A 20,032-nucleotide genomic window follows, 5' to 3' on the forward strand; every position below is an offset into this window, starting at 1 on the left:
CCGTCTAAAGTAACTGCCCAGGGATTTAAAGGGCCAGCAGCCTTCCCCCCCACCCTCTGCCAACTTCATACTTCTCTTTTTCCCCTTTTGGGAGCCAGGTATTACCTATATATTCCAAAACAACCGCAAATGTGGGGGAAATTAGAAAGTGACCACACGTGTCCCAGCAAAGGTGCAGAAAAGACCTAAGAACTTAAGTTTGTACCTCAGGCTGCCCTTGAGGCATAAACAATAAAAACAAAAACAGCAAACCCTAGAGTAAGAGGGGGAATCTGATTTCCAGAGTTACCACTGTCAGTTTTAATAATATAGTGGCTAGTTATTTTACAAGCAAGAGCGAGTTTATTCAGGACTAACCAGAGGAATTGCAACTTGGGATCCATGAACTGTGGTGAACCTCAGGCAAATTCAAGGAACAGGGAAGGGAAACTTGCTTTTTATAGGGAAACGGGAAGGGTTAGGAGGGACTGTGATAACCAGAAAGTCCACTAGAGGAAACCGGGAGCCCCAAGTATGGAGGCTGCCCATTGGGTGGACGGCTGAAGTCTCTGCTTTTCCTGCTGGAGAATGAAGCGGAGGCACCCGCCCATCAGAGATGAGGTGTGCACCTCTTCCTGCTTGGAGGAATTAGTGTTGCCGGTGACAGGACCTGAGAGGTCCCCATACAGGCCTGACCGGACTCTTCTCTTCGCTGAGCTTTCTCTAATTAATTCCACCCCACCTTATTAGGTTCAGATGTTCCATTTTCAACAAAATATCACGAGGCATACTAAGAACAGGAAGATATGGGGGCAGGCAGATGGGGAGTGAGCAGCGTGTGCCCCACGAGGTGGGAGAGAGGTGGTGTGCTGGAGGACTGGAACAAGCCCCCCAGGTGACATTAGAAGGCACAAGGGCAGTGTCCAGAGCTCCACGTCCATCCCCGGGGCACTGCTCGGGTGTACCCCTACCGGGAGCCTGCTCTGGGCCGAGTGCCCTGCAAGGGCTTCAGATGCCTTGGCTCATCCGAGTCACGCAGGAATTCTGAGGCAGAGTCTGTTGTCCGCGGTGTTCGGATGAAGACACTAAAGCGCACAGAGGTTAATAATTTCGCTCTGGTCACCCCGCCTGTGGGGCTGAACTAGGATGGGACTGCAGGCCATGCGAGAGCCGGTGCTGCCCCTGCCCACCTCCCCCCTCTTGTTTCTGAATCCAGCTGCAGCCCCGGGCCTGGTTCTCTCGCCTGGAGCCCTTTCCGCCTTCCTGTAAACTCCTGCATTCAGGGCTCCTCTCCTGTTCTTCATATGAGTGGCTGGGGTGGCGGAGGTGAGGGGCGGTGGGAGGTGAGAGCTGGAAGAAGGGCTGGACTGCCTAAAGCGGTTCAGGGCTCTGGTCCGAGCCCAGCCAGGTGGCCTGACCACCGCCACCCCTCCCTCCCGCAGTGCGCCTACCTCCAAGCCCAGAACTGTCGGGTGGAGAGCAAGTACCTGGCGGGCCTGCGGAGGCTGCAGGAGGCTTTGGGGGTGGAGACCGGCGAGTGCTCCGAGCTCCTGAGGCAGCTCATCCAGGAGGCGCTGCAGTGGGAAGCCAGCGAGGCCTCGGCCGAAAGCGTCGTGCTCGGCCCCAGCACCGTCAGGTGAGCCGAGAGCAGGACTGGGTCTGCAGGCCCCGGGTGCCGCCAGCCACCCTGCTGCCCGTCCTGCTGACCGTGTGTGAGCCTGCCCATCCCTCACCTCCTTGGACCTTCAGACAGATGAGCGTGTGGATGGGACGAACCCCATTTTATAGCCGAGAGGCGCCGCAGGCACAGAGGCGGCAGGCCCCCCCCAAGGCCACACAGCACGTTAGTGTAGCTGACATGGGCCTGCCTCCCGAGTTCTGTTTTCTTCCCGCTGCCCCAGACTGTCTCCCAGAGGTCTTTGTCAGAGAGGGGAGGAGGGGACACAAGCCACCTGCCTCCTCTGAGCCAAGCCTTTGCTGAGGACAGTGGACCTGGGCAGTTAAATAAAACAGAAGGGGCTGTAGCTGGGGTCGAAGGTCCCTAGAGGCTGGGTGGTCCAGTGGCCTGCACCCAGGCTTTGGAGCCGGATTTGGCTTTCTCACTGTGTAACCTTGGACAAGTCACTTTACCTTTCTGAGCCTCCTACTCAGCCTCCCTAAGGCATAGGCTGAGATCACCAGCTTCGCAGGATCATGAGGATTAAATGAGACAGCACAGGCAGAGCACATAATAGGGGCAAACGAATGCTGACTGGTGAGAGGCTCTGTGGGGTGGGTCTCTGCTGCCCGGTCCTGCTGCTGCTTTTGCTGCCTGCTCCCCATCTGGCCTTGGGCTTCCTGGCTGCGGAAGTGTGGCTGTCCAAGGGTAGTACAGGCCTCCTTGGACCTACGGCTTCATGGAGTAATAAGAGGGTTCTTTTTTTTTTTAATACTTATTTCTTTGCTGCATCAGGTCTTAGTTGCAGCATGCAGGATCTTTGCTGCATTCTGCAGGATCTCCCATTGTGTCGCACAGACTCTAGTTGTAGCACGCGCCCCAGAGCGCACAGGCTTCATTAGCTGCAGCGCATGGGCTTAGCTGTTCCACAGCCTGTGGGATCTTAGTTTCCCAAGCAGGGATTGAACCCACATCCCCTGCATTACAAGGCAAGTTCTTAACCACTGGACCACCAGGGCAGTCCCGAGGGCCCTTTATATTTGCACAGAATGAGCATATCTCGTTTAGCACTTGCTATGTACCAGGCACTGTCTAGCCCCTAGCAGTTTACATCCAAGGATCTCCCCGGGTCTTCATGAGGCAGTGCAGAGGCCCCATACCCACTGTACAGAGCAAACAGGTCCGGGGCACTGAAGCGGCCTGCCCAGAGTCACATGGCCAACCTACAGTAAAGCCCCGCAGGCTCCCTGCCCGGGCCCCCGTCTCCTCACTGCCCCTTATCTGGGGAAGGGCCTTGCAAAGTGTCGCTGACCTGGGCTTTTGCTGGCAGTGAGTATGACAAGTACGGCTTCCTGACGGTGCCCAGCTACGAGGTGGAGGACCTGAGGCTGCTGGCCAAGATCCAGGCGCTGGAAGTGCACTCCCACCAGCTGCTGGCCCACGAGGTTGTGCAGCGGCCACTGCGGGAGCGCTGGGCCGCCCTGGGCGAGCTGGCCCCCTCAGCAGAGCTCAAGCAGCTGCTGCGGGCGGGCGTGCCCCACGAGCACCGGCCGCGTGTCTGGAGGTGGCTGATCCGCCTCCGCGTCCAGCACCTGCAGGCCCCCGGCTGCTACCAGGAGCTGCTGAGCCGGGGCCAGGCCTGCAAGCACCCTGCTGCCCGCCAGATTGAGCTGGACCTGAACCGGACCTTCCCCAACAACAAGCACTTCACCTGTCCCACCTCCGGCTTCCCTGACAAGCTCCGCCGGGTGCTGCTGGCTTTCTCCTGGCAGAACCCCACCATCGGCTACTGCCAGGGCCTAAACAGGTAAGCTACGCAGCCTCGACCTTCAGGGCACCTCTCTGTCCCTTTGGAGCCACCCAAGGAGCCAGGGAGGTCGAGCAGACGGGCACAAGCAGGTGCAAGAACAAGTTGGAGACAGAGTCGGGCCAGAGCCCCAGGCGCTTCGCCCCGTGGCCGCCCCGTGACGCGTCCTCGGGGTGCTGCCCCTCCCACGGAGAGCACGCGAGAGGGCCGCTGGGGCCGTGTGGCCCTCTGCCGGCTCCCGTCCTGCACACTGCCTGGGTCAGGGATCATCGCTTTGAGCAAACCCACTCGGAGGAGCCCAAGGAAAAGAGATTTGTAAGTGTTCCAGAGGGAGCTCCCGAGAGCCGGGAAAGGAAGCAGAGCCGGGGGCAGACGGTCGTTGCAAGCCAAGGCAGCCGCTGTCCCTAGTGGGGCCGCAGCACAGCCCCGGGCTGCCGTTCGTGCCGGTCCCTGAGACGGCGCAGCCCTCCGTGGAGGTCTCTGACCTCTCGTGATGCACGGCCGCTTCCTTCTCTCAGCAGACCAGCCTCACTCGTTCTGTGGATGTTTCCGGCCCATCAGGACTGTCCGAACAGAGACCTTGGCCCCTGAGTCACGGCTTTCAGCAGCCCACTTGTTGACACCCTCACGTCGCAGGCCTAAATTCCCAGAGGAAGGAGGCTGGCCCAGCCTGGACTAATGTTTCTTTCTGGTTCAACAGCAGGAGACGAGGGGCGGTAGGGCGGGGCTGGGACGGGGTGACTTGGTAGGGCCGGGGCTCCGGCCAGCTCTGTCTTCAACATGTCCTTTCGCCTGCTTGTCCCCACCGTTTGACCTCGCTGACTTCTTGGGAGGCTCCGAAGAGACAGAGAGGGGCCTTTCCAGTACTGTGGGGAGCTCTCAAGGCTGTCCCCATAGAGGTGGCCTAATCTCAAATGTTTCCCAAAGCAAGTTTTGGTTCAACTTAATTTAAACACATATATACTCAGACAAAATTTACATAAGCCATTCATATATAAGCTCTTTTTTCAGAATAGTAAGTGTATGCATTTATTTAACACAGAATAAATATTCAGAGTGTCCCTACTCAAATTGGAATGGTTCCCAAAGGTAGCTGTTTTTAATACCTTTTTCCCAGCTCAGATTGGGTGAAACTGAGGATTTGTTGTTTAGTTGCTAAGTCATGTCCCACTCTTTGCGACCCAATGGACTGTAGCCCGCCAGGCTCCTCTGTCCATGGGATTTCCCGGGCAAGAATACTGGAGTGGGTTGCCATTTCCTTTTCCATGGGATCTTCCCGACCCAGGAATAGAACCTGCATTTCCTGTACTGGCAGGCGAATTCTTTACCACTGAGCCACCTGGGAAGCCCTGTACATGTTCAGTTTCTGGGAATTCAGAGTTAAACCTGAACAGTAATAATGCCTCTCACTCTGTGCCTCTTTGGAAACTTGTTCGGATTTCACACTGCTCTAAACATCTGCTGTAGGGGATGTCCGTAGAAATTTATACATTTATTCATTCAGCAGCTGAGCAGAAGCATGCTCACTTATCTGTTTGGACATGTTAAAATTCAGAAAGGACAAAACTTTTGAATCCTCTTTAAGATGAGATTTGAAGGGAGCTGAAAGCTGTGAGATTAGTATGAATGATTTGTACATTTCATGCAAAGGTCGGGTAGGAGCTAAGACTTAATGAGAGCCTGCTGGATGCCAGGTACATACCTGATGTCATCTAATCCTCAGGAAAGCCCTGAGAGGTAGGCGTTGGTGCCCACATTGCCCCGCTGACACAGAGAGTGTCTGAGAAGCTAAGGAACTTGACCTGGGTCTCACTATGCATAGGGGCTGAGCCAGCTGCTAACCCTGGTCTCCAGCCCCCAGACCTGGTCCTTCCTACCGTCTGCCCATACTCACAAAGGGAGCTGTGGCAGAGAGTGTGCTGAGAGCACGCAGAAACTTTTCTTCCTGATCAGATTTAACTTTTTTGAGAACAAGAATGGGGTTAGCCACATATGAGTTTTGGAGTCTAATCTATGCTGAAGGAGCAGGGGGAAATTCCCATAGCAGGAAGGAAAGAAGCTTCTCCCGGGGTGGAAAGCGGCTGCACAAAGGCTGCTGAGGGCTCCAGAGGAACAGCTGAGACCAAGGCCTGAGGGATTCCTTTCCTTTCTTTGAACGCTGTACTTGTTGGCTTTTAGGCAGATATTCATACTATTGCTTTAAGTAGAAGGTTATTTGTACAGTCCATGGGATCCCAAAGGAGTCGGGCATGGCAGAGCGCACGCGCGCACACACGTGCACACACATTTCTAATAGAGCCTGTTGAAATGTGGAGAGTGCGCTGTATTCTCTCAGAGGCCCTCCACATCCAGCCCCTTTCATTTGTCTGAGCGCTGCTATCCGGTGGCAGCCATTGGAACTGCATGTGTGGCGTCTCAGGAGGACAGAACCTGCTTTTATGCAACAAGCCCAGCCTGTTTAGAGCAAGACAGATATCATAGTAATGATTTAATGCTAATTCAGAGCAAACTTTTAAAATTCATTTCTGTCTAATATCTAAGTAGAGGTATTTAAAGTATTAATAGTTTTTTCTTTCCCACATCACCCTCCTTTGCAGACCTTCTCAGGGCCTGAATGTATTCAGCTGGAGTCTGGCTGTAGCCCCAAGAGGTTGCTAGGCCCCTAGTGAATGCCAGCAGCCTCTCATCACTGACCATTTTCCCCACCGGTTTTAAGTGTACAACTCAACAATCTGGAGTAAATCACAGCGTTGTGTCGCTATCACCACAATTCAACTTTAGAGCATTTCCATCACCCCTAAAAGACATCTTGTACCAATTCGCAGTCACTTTCCACTCCCACCTGCAGCCCTGGACAACGACAAATCCCCCTTCTGTTTCTGTGCGTGCTCTTGTTGTGGACACTCACGTGCCCGTCAGATGATGTGTGGTCATTCGCATCGAGCTTCTTCCCTTAGCATGTTCTTGAGGCTCATCCTCGTCACACCATATGTTTTGTTCTTTTTTTACCGACCTGCATTCCACTGCATGGATGTGCCATACTCTTGAGTATCCACTAACCAGCTGATGGGCGTTTGGATTGTTCCTACCTTTTAACTATTATGGATAATGCCATGAACATTCCTGGGCAATGTATTCTCAGAGTCACCCTGGGGACTTCCCTGGCGATCCAGTGGTTAAGACCTGTGCTTCCACTGCAGGGGACACAGGTTCAATCCCTGGTCAGGAACTAAGATCTTGAATGCTGTTTGGCACAACCAAAAAGACAAAAAAAAAAAAAAAAAAAAGGATTCACCCTGGATGAAATCTGCCAGGGAAGGAGAGAAAATAGTGCTTCTTCCAGGCAGAGCACTGGGGAGTTTTCTCCTTTTTTACCCATGGTCTCTAGAGCCTCGTGGTAACTCTGGGGTGGGGGGAAGCAAAGGAGAGAGAGAACCCTGAGCCCTGAGCACCGTAGGTGCCAGACAGTGAGAAGATGCTGCTGTCTGTCTCCTTCATGCCCCACAGGCCTGGGAGGGGGAGGCCGTTAGCCCCACTTGACAGGTAAGGAGAGTGAGGCTGAGAGAGATTAACACGCTTGCCAAGGTCTCAAAGCCCGTGAGTGTTAAGATGAGGGTAGCTAAACCTTATAAAGTGATCTCACTGCACGTTAGGCACCGTGCATGCCTGCTAAGTCACTTCGGTCGTGTCCGACTCTTTATGACCCCATGGAGCCTGCCAGGCTCCTCTGTCCATGGAATTCTCTAGGCAAGAATACTGGGGTGGGTTGCCATGCTTCTCCTCCAGGGGGTCTTCCCAACCCAAGGATCGAACCTGCGTCTCACATCTTCCACGTTGGCAGGTGGGTTCTTTACCACTCGCGCCACTTGGGAAGCCCATTAGGCACTGCACTAGGCAGTTCGTGTGCATTTACTCTGTTCATCCTTGTATCAGTCCTGTGATTATCACGAGGCTGAGGCTCAGAGAGGGTAAATACCTTGCTCACCATCACCCAGCAAGGAAGCTACAGGACGGGCATTCACACCCAGGCAACAGGACTCCAGAGGCCCTGCTCTAAGATGATCCCCGTTGCTCCATAAATCCGCTAGGTTGTCCTCTTAAAAAGCATGTTCATCTCGCCCGTTTCTGGGAACTCCAGCCTGGTTAGGGAGTGTGGTGGGGAGGACACGCCCCAGGGAGCCGCACCTGCCCCGGTGTGACAGCCGCGAGTCACTCCAGGCCTCCGCTCCTCCCGCTGCAGGCTGGCGGCCGTCGCTCTGCTGGTCCTGGGTGAGGAGGAGAGCGCCTTCTGGTGTCTGGTGGCCATTGTGGAGACCATCATGCCAGCCGACTACTACAGCAAGACGCTCCTGGCATCCCAGGTGAGCGGGCAGGGCGAGGATCGGGGGCCACGCAGGCTGGTGCCGCTGGACTGTTCCTCGGAGCCAGTGGACCTCTGGACCAGTGAATACACCCTGCTCTGGGACTGCTGTGACATTCCAGCGAGCTGATGGCCTTGAGATTGTCAGGCCCTGCCGACACCATAGGGTGCTGTTACTCCAGGGAGGACATTATGTTATGAGAGACAGCAGATATCCTAGGAAGGGAGGAGGAGAAAATCTAGTGTAACTTGGTGTTGGCCAGCCAAGAGTTTCAGAAGAGAGGTCAGGTAACAAGGAAGCGGGGACTTGGGAGGGCGGGATGACCGGGATGCTTCACACGCTCACATAATCGCCTGCTGAGAAGCACAGCTGCCTCTGTCCCCTCACAACCCCTCCACCGCCCTCTGGGCACAGGCCAGCCCTGGGGTCAGGCAGAGCTAGGCTCAGAACCAGCCCCTCGGCAAACTGTCTTGTGCCCTTGGCAAGTGGCATCCCCTCTCCGAACCTCAGGCCTGCCTGCTTCTGAAGGAGAGTAGCATTGCTTCCTGGGGTTGTTGAGAGGTGTACATGCGAGACCATCTCACACCTCCTCCCTCCAGCCTCTCCCTCCTCACGCTTGTCCTATTGCTGTATCGGTGCATCTGCTTGATGAAGAGACAGATGCTACTCAGAGGGACCCTTCTCACTCCCCATCAAAAGCTGCCAAGCCACGACCTGCACACCCCCCACCGCGACCCCCACCCTGTTCCCCCTTCCTACTGTTTTCTCCTTCTGGGTGGAGAGGTGAGGAGAGAGATCGGGGGGGAGATGAAGACTTAGCAGTCATCAGGAAACATGGTGAACCAGGTGAGGCTTGAGTTTTGCTCTGTGGCAGGGAGGCCCAACTTAAGAATGCCTGTTTTGGGAGCTTCCAGCGACTTTTTTGTTGATGGCTATTCAGCAGTTGTTTGTGATTTTGGTATTTTCATAAGAAGGGGTGAGTTCACTTCCTTCTGCTCCTCCAACTTGAGCTAATCTCTCCTAATAGTGGCTTATATGGGGGATTATTTTTCACAGACAATGAGAAAGCTAAAGGCTCCTTCTGGCTGGCTGTTCTGATCACAGGATGGCCATACCATCTCTGGTCATGTATTTTCTAAAATACAGAAAATTTCAAATGTACAAAAACAGAGAAAGTGTAGTGGACCTTCACATATTCATTACCTAGCTTCAATAATTATCAACACAGGGAGCCCAGTACTGTTCTCATCTATACTCAAACCACTCCCCCTACTTTGATGGCCTTGAAGTAAATCTCAGACATCATCAGTCCATCCATGCATCCTTCAGTGGGTTCAGAGGCATCTTAGATTTAGTGAGTTACCCTAGGCTTTGAGCTCCATAGCGAACCTGGAGTTCAGGGTGAGGAAGGAAGGAAGAGGGTGTTCACCACAGCCGAGAGCTAAGCCTGGAAGAAGACTTGGACAGGGGGAGAGGGCTGAGAAACCAGCAGTTCCAAGAAAGAAAGAGCAAAAGGACCCTAAAATGAGCTCATCACTGAGATAGGAGGCAACCACAGAACAACCATATCCTAGGGCAGGGAAGGAGCCAGTGCTGGGAGTGATCAGCCAGGTCCAGTGAAACAAGGACGGAGGCAGGACAGTGACCACGCTCCGCAGCATCACCTCCGGGCCCCACGACCTTGCCCTGAGCTTCTCGTGCATCAGACCCAAAATAGGTGCAAAGTCGTGGCTGTGGTGTCAACCGATCCCAGCCTCAGCTCCTGCTTGGCTTGGGGTTCAGGACAAAGGGGCCCAAACCCCACGGGCTCAGAACTTCTGATCTACGGAGACCTCTGCATCAGAGCTCCAACCTGGAAGGCTGCTCGCCTGTGGAGTGATGTGTCTCCCTGTCAGGCTGGGCACCAGCTCCTCTGGACACGCTGTGCCCGCAGACGGGGCAGCCCCCACTGGGAGCAGCCCCAGGGCGGTGTGTGGGCTGGCTGGGAGTGAGGGGCAGAGGGGAAGCAGGCAGGGTGGCAGCCCACAGGCCCTCTCCTGGCTGCAGGTGGACCAGCGAGTGCTCCAGGACCTCCTCTTGGAGAAGCTGCCCCGGCTGATGGCCCACCTGGGACAGCGCCGCGTGGACCTGTCCTTCATCACCTTCAACTGGTTCCTTGTGGTCTTTGCGGACAGTCTCATCAGCAACATCCTCCTCCAGGTCTGGGACGCCTTCCTCTACGAGGGCATCAAGGTAGGGCGCTGCAGAGGGTGAGCGGGAGGGTCCTGGAGAAGCCCCTGCCTGCTCTGGGTCTTGGCTCTGCCCCTGGATGACGGGAGGATGGAGCCCACCCAGCAGGGCTCTGGGGGGCCTCTCTAGGGAGCCTCGCTTCATCAGCTCAAGTGCTCTGTGCCCCTGAGAGGAAGTGGCGCTTCTGCCTCTGAAGACCGTCCTAGAGCTGGGAGGATTCCCCTCCCCTGGACAGGGGGCTCCAGCCTCCCCGGAAGGCACGTCACTACTGCCTCCTCCCCCTCCTGTTCAGACTGAGCCCTAGATGGGGGGCTGCTCCCAGCTCTGCCCTTTTCCTTGTGAGGAGACCCCGGGCAGGCCCTCCCCTGGCCTCCGCCATGTTTCCCCATGGCGGTGGACCTCACAGTTCACCAAGCACCCTCGGAACCATCGCTCCATGCAACTCCTGCTGGCACCCCATGTAAAGACAGGGTTACCCTCATTAGATCCAACAGGGGCAACAGCTTGCCCAGGCTCCCTGCACAGTCCGACAGACAGGCTCCCACCCCCCAGATTGCCAGCTGGGCTCCCCCGTGGGGTTTCCAGCCACCCCCCGCCTTGGCTTTGCCCCCCATGTTCCTTCCAAGCCTCCAATCTCTGCAGCCTGTCCAGGGCTGTCCACACCGCCTGGGGGTGTGGGTTCTGGGGCTTCCCTGCCCTGGCTCCCCATCCCCACCCTGAACCCCACTCTGCCCCCCAGGTGGTGTTCCGCTATGCCCTGGCCATCTTCAAGTACAATGAGGAGGCACTCCTCAGGCTACAGGACAGCCTGGAGATCTACCAGTACCTGCACCTCTTCACCAAGACCATCTGCGACAGCCGGTGAGGCCCGCCCCGCCCCGCCCCTCCACCCGCCCAGGGCACCAGCAGGGGGCGGCTGGTGTTCCCAGTGCAGACTCGTTAGCAGCACTGATCCTCCATCACAGCTCACATCTTTAGGGACGTTCCACTGCCTCAGAATCTCTCTGTCCCCTTAACATGGCCTTCAAGGACCCCACGCAGTTTCGTTTCTAGCCCACCTTCTCCTGCCCCCAACACCCATGCCCTAGGATCCTGCCAAACAGAGCTGTGTGAGTTCCCAGGACAGCCTTCATCTCTGAGCTTCTGGCCCTACAGGTTCTTCTGCTTAGAATGCCTCCCTGCACTCCCACCAGCCCCGTCTTTGTCTGGCCCACCAGTGCTTTTTTCCTCAAAACTCAGCTCACAGTCCCCTCCTCCAGGAAGCCTTCCCTGACCAACTTGCTCTTCCAGGGTTAGAGGTCGCTCAGCCCTAAGCTTCCTCCGGCCTCAGTACTTACCCTTTGGGTGGAAACTCTTCTCCATCAGTTTCCTCTCAGGAAGGGGCCTCAGCCGCCTGAGCGGAGTGAGTGCCGGGGCGCCCAGGACGCCCGCTGACCCTGACTCTGCTCTCCCCGCAGGAGGCTGATGCATATCGCCTTCAACGACATGAACCCCTTTCCCATGAAACAGCTGCGCCAGCTGCGGGCGGCCCACCGGGAGCGGCTGGAGGCGGAGCTGAATGAACTGGAGCAGCTCAAGGCCGAGTACCTGGAGACCCGGGCGGCCCAGGGCCCCTCGGCGCCCGAGGGCTGCCCCAGCGAGGACGAGGGGGACGCAGAGCCCTGACGTGGCCGCCCGCGCTCCCCAAGCCCCTTCTCGCCCTGGGCCGGCAGGCCCAGAGTTGGACGGCCGTGGAGCGCTGCGTGACCCTGGGCAGGTCCCTTCTGCTCTCTGGGGCCCAGTCTCCCCACTGCAATGCTGGCTTCTGAAGCCGCTGGTTGGGTTTTCTCCTCGTGAGCACACCCGGGATGCACCCCTTCTCACTCCCCCCGCAGAGCACTTTAGTACCCGGACAAGCAAGAGTGCTGTCTTTATAGGGTAACCTTGAACATTCTCCAAGTTTTATCTGTGTATAACAGTGTGAATACTGGAAATAGTTCACAAGCTCTGGAACCTAAACAGTTCTCAGTAACTGGTTGTCCCTGGGTGGGCCTGGGGCTCCAGGATGTCACACCACCGGGGCCTTCTCGGCCCAGGACGTCCCGGCTGCTGTTTCTCACGCTGTCTCTGCAGGGCCAGTCCTGGTTCCTGGAGGAGCTGGGTCCGTATGCCTTTACCGCTCCTGTCTTTGTGGGTGACAGCGTCTCTCAAATACTGGCTGGGCGTTTGATCCAGGCCCAGCTCCCACCTACCCGTTTTACTGAGCCTTGCACCTGCCCTCTCATTTTTCCTCACAGCCCATCTGGGGTGTTGGGGGGTTTCCAGGGAAACCCCTGTCCACCATGAAGAGAAACTTGGTGCGGGGATTGAACAGAGAGCCCTGGTTAGCTGCCCAAAGTCTGATCTCCCACCACCAACTTCATAGTCAGGGGCAAGAAGAGTCACCTCTTTGAAAACTGGTGGTTGGGAGAGAGTGAGAAAAGGTGGTGAGACAGACAGCCTGCGGCCAAGTCAGGGCTGGCTTGTGCAGAGCTCAGCTCCAGTTCTTCTGGGCTCTTCCAGGCCCTTCCTCAGCAGACAGGCTTCCCCCATCCCGCTCCGTGCAGGGGTCGAGACTGCACAAGTGATGTGGGCAGCTCATTCCTCAGCAAAGCCTGTGACTGTCTGCCAGGCTAGCCTTGGGCTCAGCAATCTTTGCTATGAGGGACTAGGGTGGGGGTTCTCACAGAAAAGCCTCCTGCTCTGATCCAAGGTTCTTTTCGAGGCTTGGGAAGGAGGCCACACCCATTGCTGGGGACAAGGGACAGGCCCTTCTCTCACCCACAGTGTGAACTTGGAGGGGTTGGCGCAGCTGACCCCTTGTTCCCTCCCATCACCACCCCCACCAGCCCCAGGGAGGGGACCCTCGGGGTTCCCTTTCTCCCACATCCATCAGGGCGGCTGGCCAGCTCCGTTTCCTGTGAACACTCTACACCAAGGCTTGATGGCCCTTTCATACTTGCTAAACTTTTTTCGTCTGCTGAGGTCCTTTCATCACCAAACAGTACCTGAAGCATGATGGTGGTCTTAGGGCAGCCGGCGGGGGCCCTAAGGGGCCCTGGCTGCACCCCCAACAGTTGCAGGCTGTATCCCTCAGGACCATCACCAGGAAGACCAGGGGTCCGGCCTCCCGGAACGCCGGGAGGGTTAAAGGAGATGACGCTGGTGCTGAGTCTGGTTGCCCGGCAGAGTGAAGCAGCGGCCTGGGCAATGAAGACAGCATCACCAGGAGGGCCCTGAGGGCCAGGAAAGGCCCGCGGTTCCAGGAGAGACTGGGTCCAGCTGGTCCCTCTGACTCCAGCCTGTAAAACCAGATTCCCTCCTCGGCAAAAACACAGCACGTGACCCCAGCTCAGACCGGGGCTGCTGGATAAAGCACCCCCACCCCTGCCGTCCCGTCTGCCACCCGCCTCTGCCCCCGCTTCCCTCTCATCTTTCCTCTTCACTTGCCTTCCCTCTGCCTCATCTCTCCCTGCCGCCACCCCCCCACACACACAGACACACACACACATATCATCTCTCCCTGCCCGCCCCCCACCACACACACCCCCCACGCCCAGGCAGGGAAGTTCTGCCCGAAGCTGAGTGTGTGTCCCCTGCTCTGCCCTCGCTGGGAGCGGTGGTACTGAGCCGCTGAGCCAGCACCGTGTCACCACAGTACCAGCTGAGTGCTGGCTCGGAGCCTGCTGGGGGGCGTGGGTGCTGTGGTCCAGCGACAGGGCTGGGGACCACTGGCAACGAGGACTGACCGGGGGGCCTCCAGCCCGGCATCGAGGAGCTGGAGCGGGAGCCAGGAATGTGAGCTGCCTGTCCCAGAGCACCCACTCACTCCAGATAGAGCTCGGTCGACAGATGAGGCCACGGCTCAGAGAGGTTAACCAACTTGCCCAAAGACACAAAAGCCACAAGTGTTTCAGCCACGCTCAAGCCTTAGAGGCTGCTAACTGGAAAATCCAGGGAGAGCTCCTCCAAGCTAGAACACCTCCCCCAGAACCGAGGAGAAAGAGCAAGCTTGGCCTATGGCCTCCTGAGCCATGAGGGCCGCCGGCGGGGATACCCCAGGCAGAGGAAATCGGGAGGAAGGACCATCTGCCTGACGAGAGGCTGCAGCAGGGGCGCGGGGGTGGCGGGGGTGGGGCGAACGCTGAGACTCTCCGGGGCGCTGCTGCGCCTGGGAGCCGGCCCCCCTCCCTCAGCTCTTCCCGAAAGGCGCTCAGGGCCCAGCCCCAGTGTCAGGTTCCTGGCCCCGCACCACAGCTGTCGCCCCCACCATCCCCAGGGACTGCTGCCTTGCCGGCTGGAGGATCTGATCCCTCACAGCCCCACCTCCCTACCCCAGGGCTGGGCCCCCCAGCTCAGAGCATCCCCCTCCCAGACACGAGGCCCCCAGCAATCAGGACACGCTCCATCCTACAGGTGAGGGAAAGGAGTTGCCCAGGGTACCTTCCTGGGGCAATATCCCCAAGAATAAAGGGGCTCCAAAACGGGAGGGGGCGCTGTGGGAGACCCCGCCCTGCAGTGGGAGACGCACGTGCACCTCTACAGGATGTTTGTGCCCAGGGTACTCTCCTGCATGTTCCGAACCAACCCCTAACCCTGACCCTCCCAGGCGCGCACGTCCCCGCCTTCCTCAGCTCAGCCAGCCACGGGCACAGTGCCACGTTGTAGAGAAGGCTCCATGTGGGGCAGATAGGGGAAAACTTGCCACCTTCCCTCACACACCTACGCACGTACACACACAGGTTCTGGTCACCCAGAAGACATTCACCCACACATGGCAGGTTAATTTAAAAAAAAAGTTTGGCCCCACCACACAACATACAGGATCTTACTTCCCCAACCACCGGTTGAAACCTGCACCCTCTGCCTTCGAAGTGCAGAGTCTTAACCACTGGACCACCAGGAAAGTCCCAACACACAGCAAATTAAACAAAGGCCACGCTGACACAGGAAGGTGTTGGATTTCTGGCCAATCTCAATCAGCAATAAGGCCCAATAGAAGGTCCTAGCAGATGGACCCAACTTTGGGACCAGACCTATTGTGTGTTTCCTAGCTAGAGACCCCTGGATAGGTCATTCCCATTCTGGCCTCAGTTTCTCCACGTGTGCAATTCAGAGAGCGGGTGAGGTTGATGTTCAGTTGCTCAGTCATGTCCGACTCTTTGCGACGCCATGGACTGCAGCATGGCAGGCCTCACTGTCCCTCACCTCCCGAAGTTTGCACAAGTTCACGTCTATTGCATCCGTGATGCCATCCAGCCAGTCATCTTATCCTCTAACACCCTCTCCTTCTGCCCTCAGTCTTTCCCAGCATCAGGGGCTTTTCCAATGAGTCAGCTGTTAACATCAGATGACCAAAGTCCTGGAGCCTCAGCTTCAGCATCAGTCCTTCCAACAAGTATTCAGGGTTGATTTCCCTTAAGATTGGCTGGTTTGATCTCCTTGTTGCCCAAGGAACTCTCAGGAATCTTCTCCAGCACCACAATTCGAAGCCATCAGTTCTTTGGCGCTCTGCCTTCTTCGCAGTTCAGCTCTCACAACTGTACGCGATCACTGGGCAGGTAGCCTTCATCAAATGGACCAGCGTTAGGGGGACGGAAGGGGCAGGAGGATGAGGAGCATCTCTAGGAAGAGTCCCAGGTTGGTCTGTTGCAGAACCCTCCAATGGCCTCCCCTCTGGCCCACTGGTCCATATGTCCAGGCCCCCCTGAAAGGTCCCTGTCAACCCGCCTTTCCCCAAACACAGTCCCAGCCACCCACTATCATGGCACTGAGGGGTAAAAGGCAGATACGCGGCTGGGAGGGCACATCCGCTGGAATCTGGGAGGACTTCCCAGAGAGGGACGTTGGTACCAGCCCTGGAAGGAAGGACAGTAGGAGGTGAGGGGAGAGAAGTCCAGGCAGAGGGGGGAGCGTGAACAAAGGCATAGACATGTGACAGAGCACGGGGCGGGGGATGCACCAGTTACTGGCCACCGCACTAGGCGAATTAACACTTACTGAGCCACGCACTGCTCTAGCTCCTGGACATACAACGCTAAACAAAGAGCTCTTCACAAGAGAGGTGGTGTGGTCTGTAGTTACAAGCTTGGGCTTGGGAGCCACTCTGCCTAGGGTTGAATTACTCCGTGTGTGATCTGCGGCAAACTACTTAACCTCTCTGTGTCTTAGCTTCCTCGTGTAAAACAGATGAGTAACAGGTAACCTCATAGGTTTGTGTGACGCAAGCTATGGTGATGCACTGAAGGTGCCTAGAACTGTGCCCGGTTCATTAAGTGCTGGCTGGTGGTATTCCCAAAAGGCTGGACCACCCCCATCTCTGTCCCAGCGCCTAGCGTGCAAAACCCCACAGCCGGCGAGAACGGGCAGCGGCGCCCCCTCCTGGCCGCAGCGAGAAAGAAGGGCGTCCGCGGGGCCCTCCCCGCCCTCTTCCTGCAGGCGGGCTGAGAAGCCTCAGGAATTACTCCACCGGCCCAGGTCGCCGAGCGCCGCTCCCGAGGCCGCCTCTGCGCAGCACTTCAGCAGGCGGGTAAATGAGATCGTCTCATCTAATTTTCAAACAGCTCTCTGAGGCAGACACAGTTACTGTTTCCCTTTCACCAGGGGAGAAACTGAGGCTCCCGGAAGGTCGAGTCCCTTGTTCCAAGCCACTCGGCGAGGGAGCGGCGGGACGCGAAGGCAGGCGAGTGTGACTGTCCCCAGCCTCGGCTCGGTTAGCCGGGCAGCCCGCCCCAATCACTGCGGCGTGTGCACGCCGGTGTGCGCGCCCGTTCTGCGCGCGTGTGCACGCCCCGGGACCAGCCCCGGGGGCCGGGAGCGCGGCCGAGGGCTCGAGAAAGGAGGGGTGGCCCCGCGGACTCGCGGGGCGCGAGGGCGGGGCAGGTGCCTGGCCCTTGCCCCGCCCACCGGCCCCGCCCGCCGACTTCGGTGGGAAGGAGGAGGCGGCGGCGCTGGGCGCGGGGACTCGGCGGCGGCGAAGAGAGCGGAGCCGGAGCTGGACGCCGCCGCCGCCGCCGCCACCGCCACCTGCGCGGCAGTCATCAAGGTAGGGCGGCCCCGGGCCGCCGGCCATACCTTCCCAGTTTGTGCGCTGTGTGCGCGCTGCGCCTCGGGGCTGCAGCGCCTGGGGAGGGATGCTGGGGCCGGCGCACCGCGGGGGACCCGGCGGGGCGCGGGGGACCTGGCTTCCAGCCCCTCCGCGTGACCTTGCACAAAGCACTGCTCCTCTCCAGGCCTCAGTTTCCCCATCGGAATAGCGGGCGCAGTGGTGGCACGTTCTTCGCCAGACTGTTCGAGTAGGGGCCGCCTCAAGCTCCAGCCTCCCGACGGCGCGGGGCCCGCATGGGCACTGTCTGCACGGCCCACCCGGAGTGAGCGCGGCTCATGCTGGGTGTGGCGGGCCCTACCGTCAGCCTCCCTCCCGCCCCCCGCTAGCGGCCTGGGTGCCCCCCGGGACCCGTGTGGTGCTCTACCCGCTCCTGGCTGAGAAACCTGCGGGACCTCAGCTTCCTGGCATGAGACATAGGCAGGGGGAGCGGACACCCCCCAGGTACCCGTGGAGCCGGCCTGGGCATGCAGGGTGGGGCCATCAGAGTCTGCCAGCCAAGTCTACCTCGCGGTCTGGGGCGGCGGGAGCCCTGGGTTGGAGGTAGTGGGGCCCTTGGCCCCAGACTTGCCTAGACCAGACCTGTGCAGGCACCGGGATTTAGGGGATGGTGTGGAACCTGCCCGCCCCGTACCCTTCCCTTCCCTTCCCTTCCCCACCAGCTGCTGACGCCCAGCTGGTGTCCCAGCCTGCTGTGATAGGGCTAGGTCCACGCCTGGACCCCAGCGGGGCTCCGGCACCGGGAGAGCCATGTCTGGGTGGGGCTGGGGCTGGGACAGAGCAGGTGTCCGGGGGACTGTGTGTGGTTCCAGGCTCTCTGTGTAAAGAAGAATCCTGGCATCTGGCCCAGCGCCTTGGTCAGATCCCCTCTGGAAGGTCTTGCTGCGCAGTTGCACACCCCTTATTATGGGAATCTCACTAGCTGTAAACAGAGCTACTGCTAGTCCGGCTCTGAGCGCACGGGCAGCATCGGACTCCTGCCCACCCCCCAGCCCCACCCTGGGGCAGTCCTCTGGACCCTTAGGTCAGTTCACCGCAGGGATAAACAGCCCCACATCCAGCGCTGTTTCTCCTGCTGGAGCTGAAGAGAGCTAAGGGGGGACCAGGGAGCTGAGGTGTCCGCCCCAGAGGGGGCGGCAGTCCGCCTGGGGCTTGTGCACAGCCTGCTTCCGTAGGACTTACCTGCAGCTGAGCAGCTGCCTGAGGTCTGGAGTGAGGAGCCAGAGGAGCCCGTCTCGTGTCCCTCCCTGATCGAGGGCGCCGGGTCAGAGCTTCGGGTCTGGGCCTCTGGTCTCCCTGTGCTCCCGCGAGAACTGTCCCTCACCCGGGAGCTTTCTTACAGCCAAAGGAAGGGCGAGGCTGCTGGGGCAGGGGGTGCCCGCTGGGTCCTCAGAGGTGAGTGGGCAGAGGGTGGCAAGCCCTTGCTGGGGGTGAGCTACCTCTGACTGCAAGGCTGGGACTCGGGCTGAAGTGGAGTGACCACGACCTTACCTTCTGGCCATGGTGGAGCTGCACGGGACTTGAGGCTAGACCACAGATGAGTGTTATTATCCCTTGTAAAAGCAGGCTCAGTATCTGTATGTCACTCAAGCGTAGCGCCCTCGCACAGCTAAGTGCTACCTGTGTCTCCTCTCATCTCCACCTGCATATCATCTGGGCTCTGTTTTCCTGTTCCCCTAGTCCAAGCTGTTTGGGCCCTGATTTAGAGGTATGGCAGATCCTGGGTATTAAACAGTCATCCTAGGCCAATAATTTTAAAATGCACCATGGAATTATGAAATATCTAAGCTGAAAGGAATCTTAAGAAATCATCTCATTCAACCCTGTCATTTTACAGGTAGATATCCTCTGTCCCTGGAGGGGATGTGACTTGTCAAAGATCACACAGCAGACAAGCAACCAGGCCTAGGGGTCTTGATTCCAGGTGTGTGTGTGTGTGTGTGTGTGTGTGTGTGTGTGTGTCTGAAAACACATACCGTATAGTAAATGAAAGCACTCTATTTATTCCTATAAAATTAGCAGAAATAAATATAAAAGGATAAAACTCTATGCTGGTAAAGCTATAGGGATTCTCCAGTAGCATTTAATTTTGCAGGGCAATCTGGCAGCTTGTTCCAAAAGTCCGTGGAAATGGTCCTAACTTCCACTTGCCCCTAGCTTCTACTTTGAGGACTTTGCCGTAAGGAAGTAATTATAGGAGACATGAGTGTAGTGCTGTTATTTACAAGAAGTTATCTTATGGTGAAGAAGTGCTTGGTGTTTTACTATGGCTGAATAAGCATTTCATTTAAAAAGTACAGCTTTTCAAATAGTGATACTGAAGTTTCCATTGCCAGAGTCTGTCTAACACAGGAGCAGTGTGGTCCAGAGGAAAAGCCACAAGACTTATGTCAGCATAGATTCAGCGAAGATTCTTCCTCACCCCATCCTGTGATCTCAGGGCAATTCTTGCGCTTTTCTATACCTCACTTCCCCTATCTGTGAAGTGGGGTAGATTCAGTGATTCCTGAATTTGCTTGAGCTCTTGACAACTCATGTTCTAGACTGAGCACATCTCTGTAGCAGAAGCCTTTATTAGGAGGAGCAGGGAACAGGAGGATAACCGAAGAATGTTCCAGCCTCCCTACCCCATGACCCCATCATTAGATAAATCCCCTTAGAGGCAAACAACTAGCCAGCATTTTTCTTCTAGGGAAGGGGTTTCCCTCAGCCTTAGAGCTTTGTTATCTCAAAATGGCCAGAACCTGAATTATTTTAGGGGACAGAGACTTTCCAGGAGGGTCAGAAAATAATTCACCAAGATTCTCCATGTATTATTTTATGTTGCCTCCTTCAGAACAGATTATAGGTGTTTAGCAATCACACCTATTATGAAG

General features: G+C 57.1%; 2 protein-coding genes across 7 annotated transcripts in view; both read left to right on the forward strand.

Moving 5' to 3' along the window:
- TBC1D2 (TBC1 domain family member 2) overlaps nt 1-12,031 on the forward strand; it is a 46,211-nt gene extending 34,180 nt beyond the window's left edge. For all 6 annotated transcript variants that reach the window (XM_070480188.1, XM_070480189.1, XM_070480191.1 and 3 more), the window contains 6 exons: nt 1,422-1,615; nt 2,967-3,443; nt 7,684-7,804; nt 9,851-10,036; nt 10,773-10,894; nt 11,491-12,031. In XM_070480188.1, the coding sequence (XP_070336289.1) occupies nt 1,422-1,615; nt 2,967-3,443; nt 7,684-7,804; nt 9,851-10,036; nt 10,773-10,894; nt 11,491-11,698 (1,308 nt within the window). In that variant the 3' untranslated portion in view covers nt 11,699-12,031. The remainder of the gene's footprint in view (nt 1-1,421; nt 1,616-2,966; nt 3,444-7,683; nt 7,805-9,850; nt 10,037-10,772; nt 10,895-11,490) is intronic.
- Nucleotides 12,032-16,838: 4,807 nt separating this feature from the next.
- Nucleotides 16,839-20,032, forward strand: part of CORO2A (coronin 2A) — a 57,247-nt gene continuing 54,053 nt past the window's right edge. The window contains exon 1 of the mRNA XM_070480195.1: nt 16,839-17,096. The gene's annotated coding sequence lies outside the window, so the exon portion shown is untranslated. The remainder of the gene's footprint in view (nt 17,097-20,032) is intronic.

The sequence above is a fragment of the Odocoileus virginianus genome, chromosome 18, assembly GCF_023699985.2.
Source record: "Odocoileus virginianus isolate 20LAN1187 ecotype Illinois chromosome 18, Ovbor_1.2, whole genome shotgun sequence".
Taxonomy (NCBI): domain Eukaryota; kingdom Metazoa; phylum Chordata; class Mammalia; order Artiodactyla; family Cervidae; genus Odocoileus; species Odocoileus virginianus.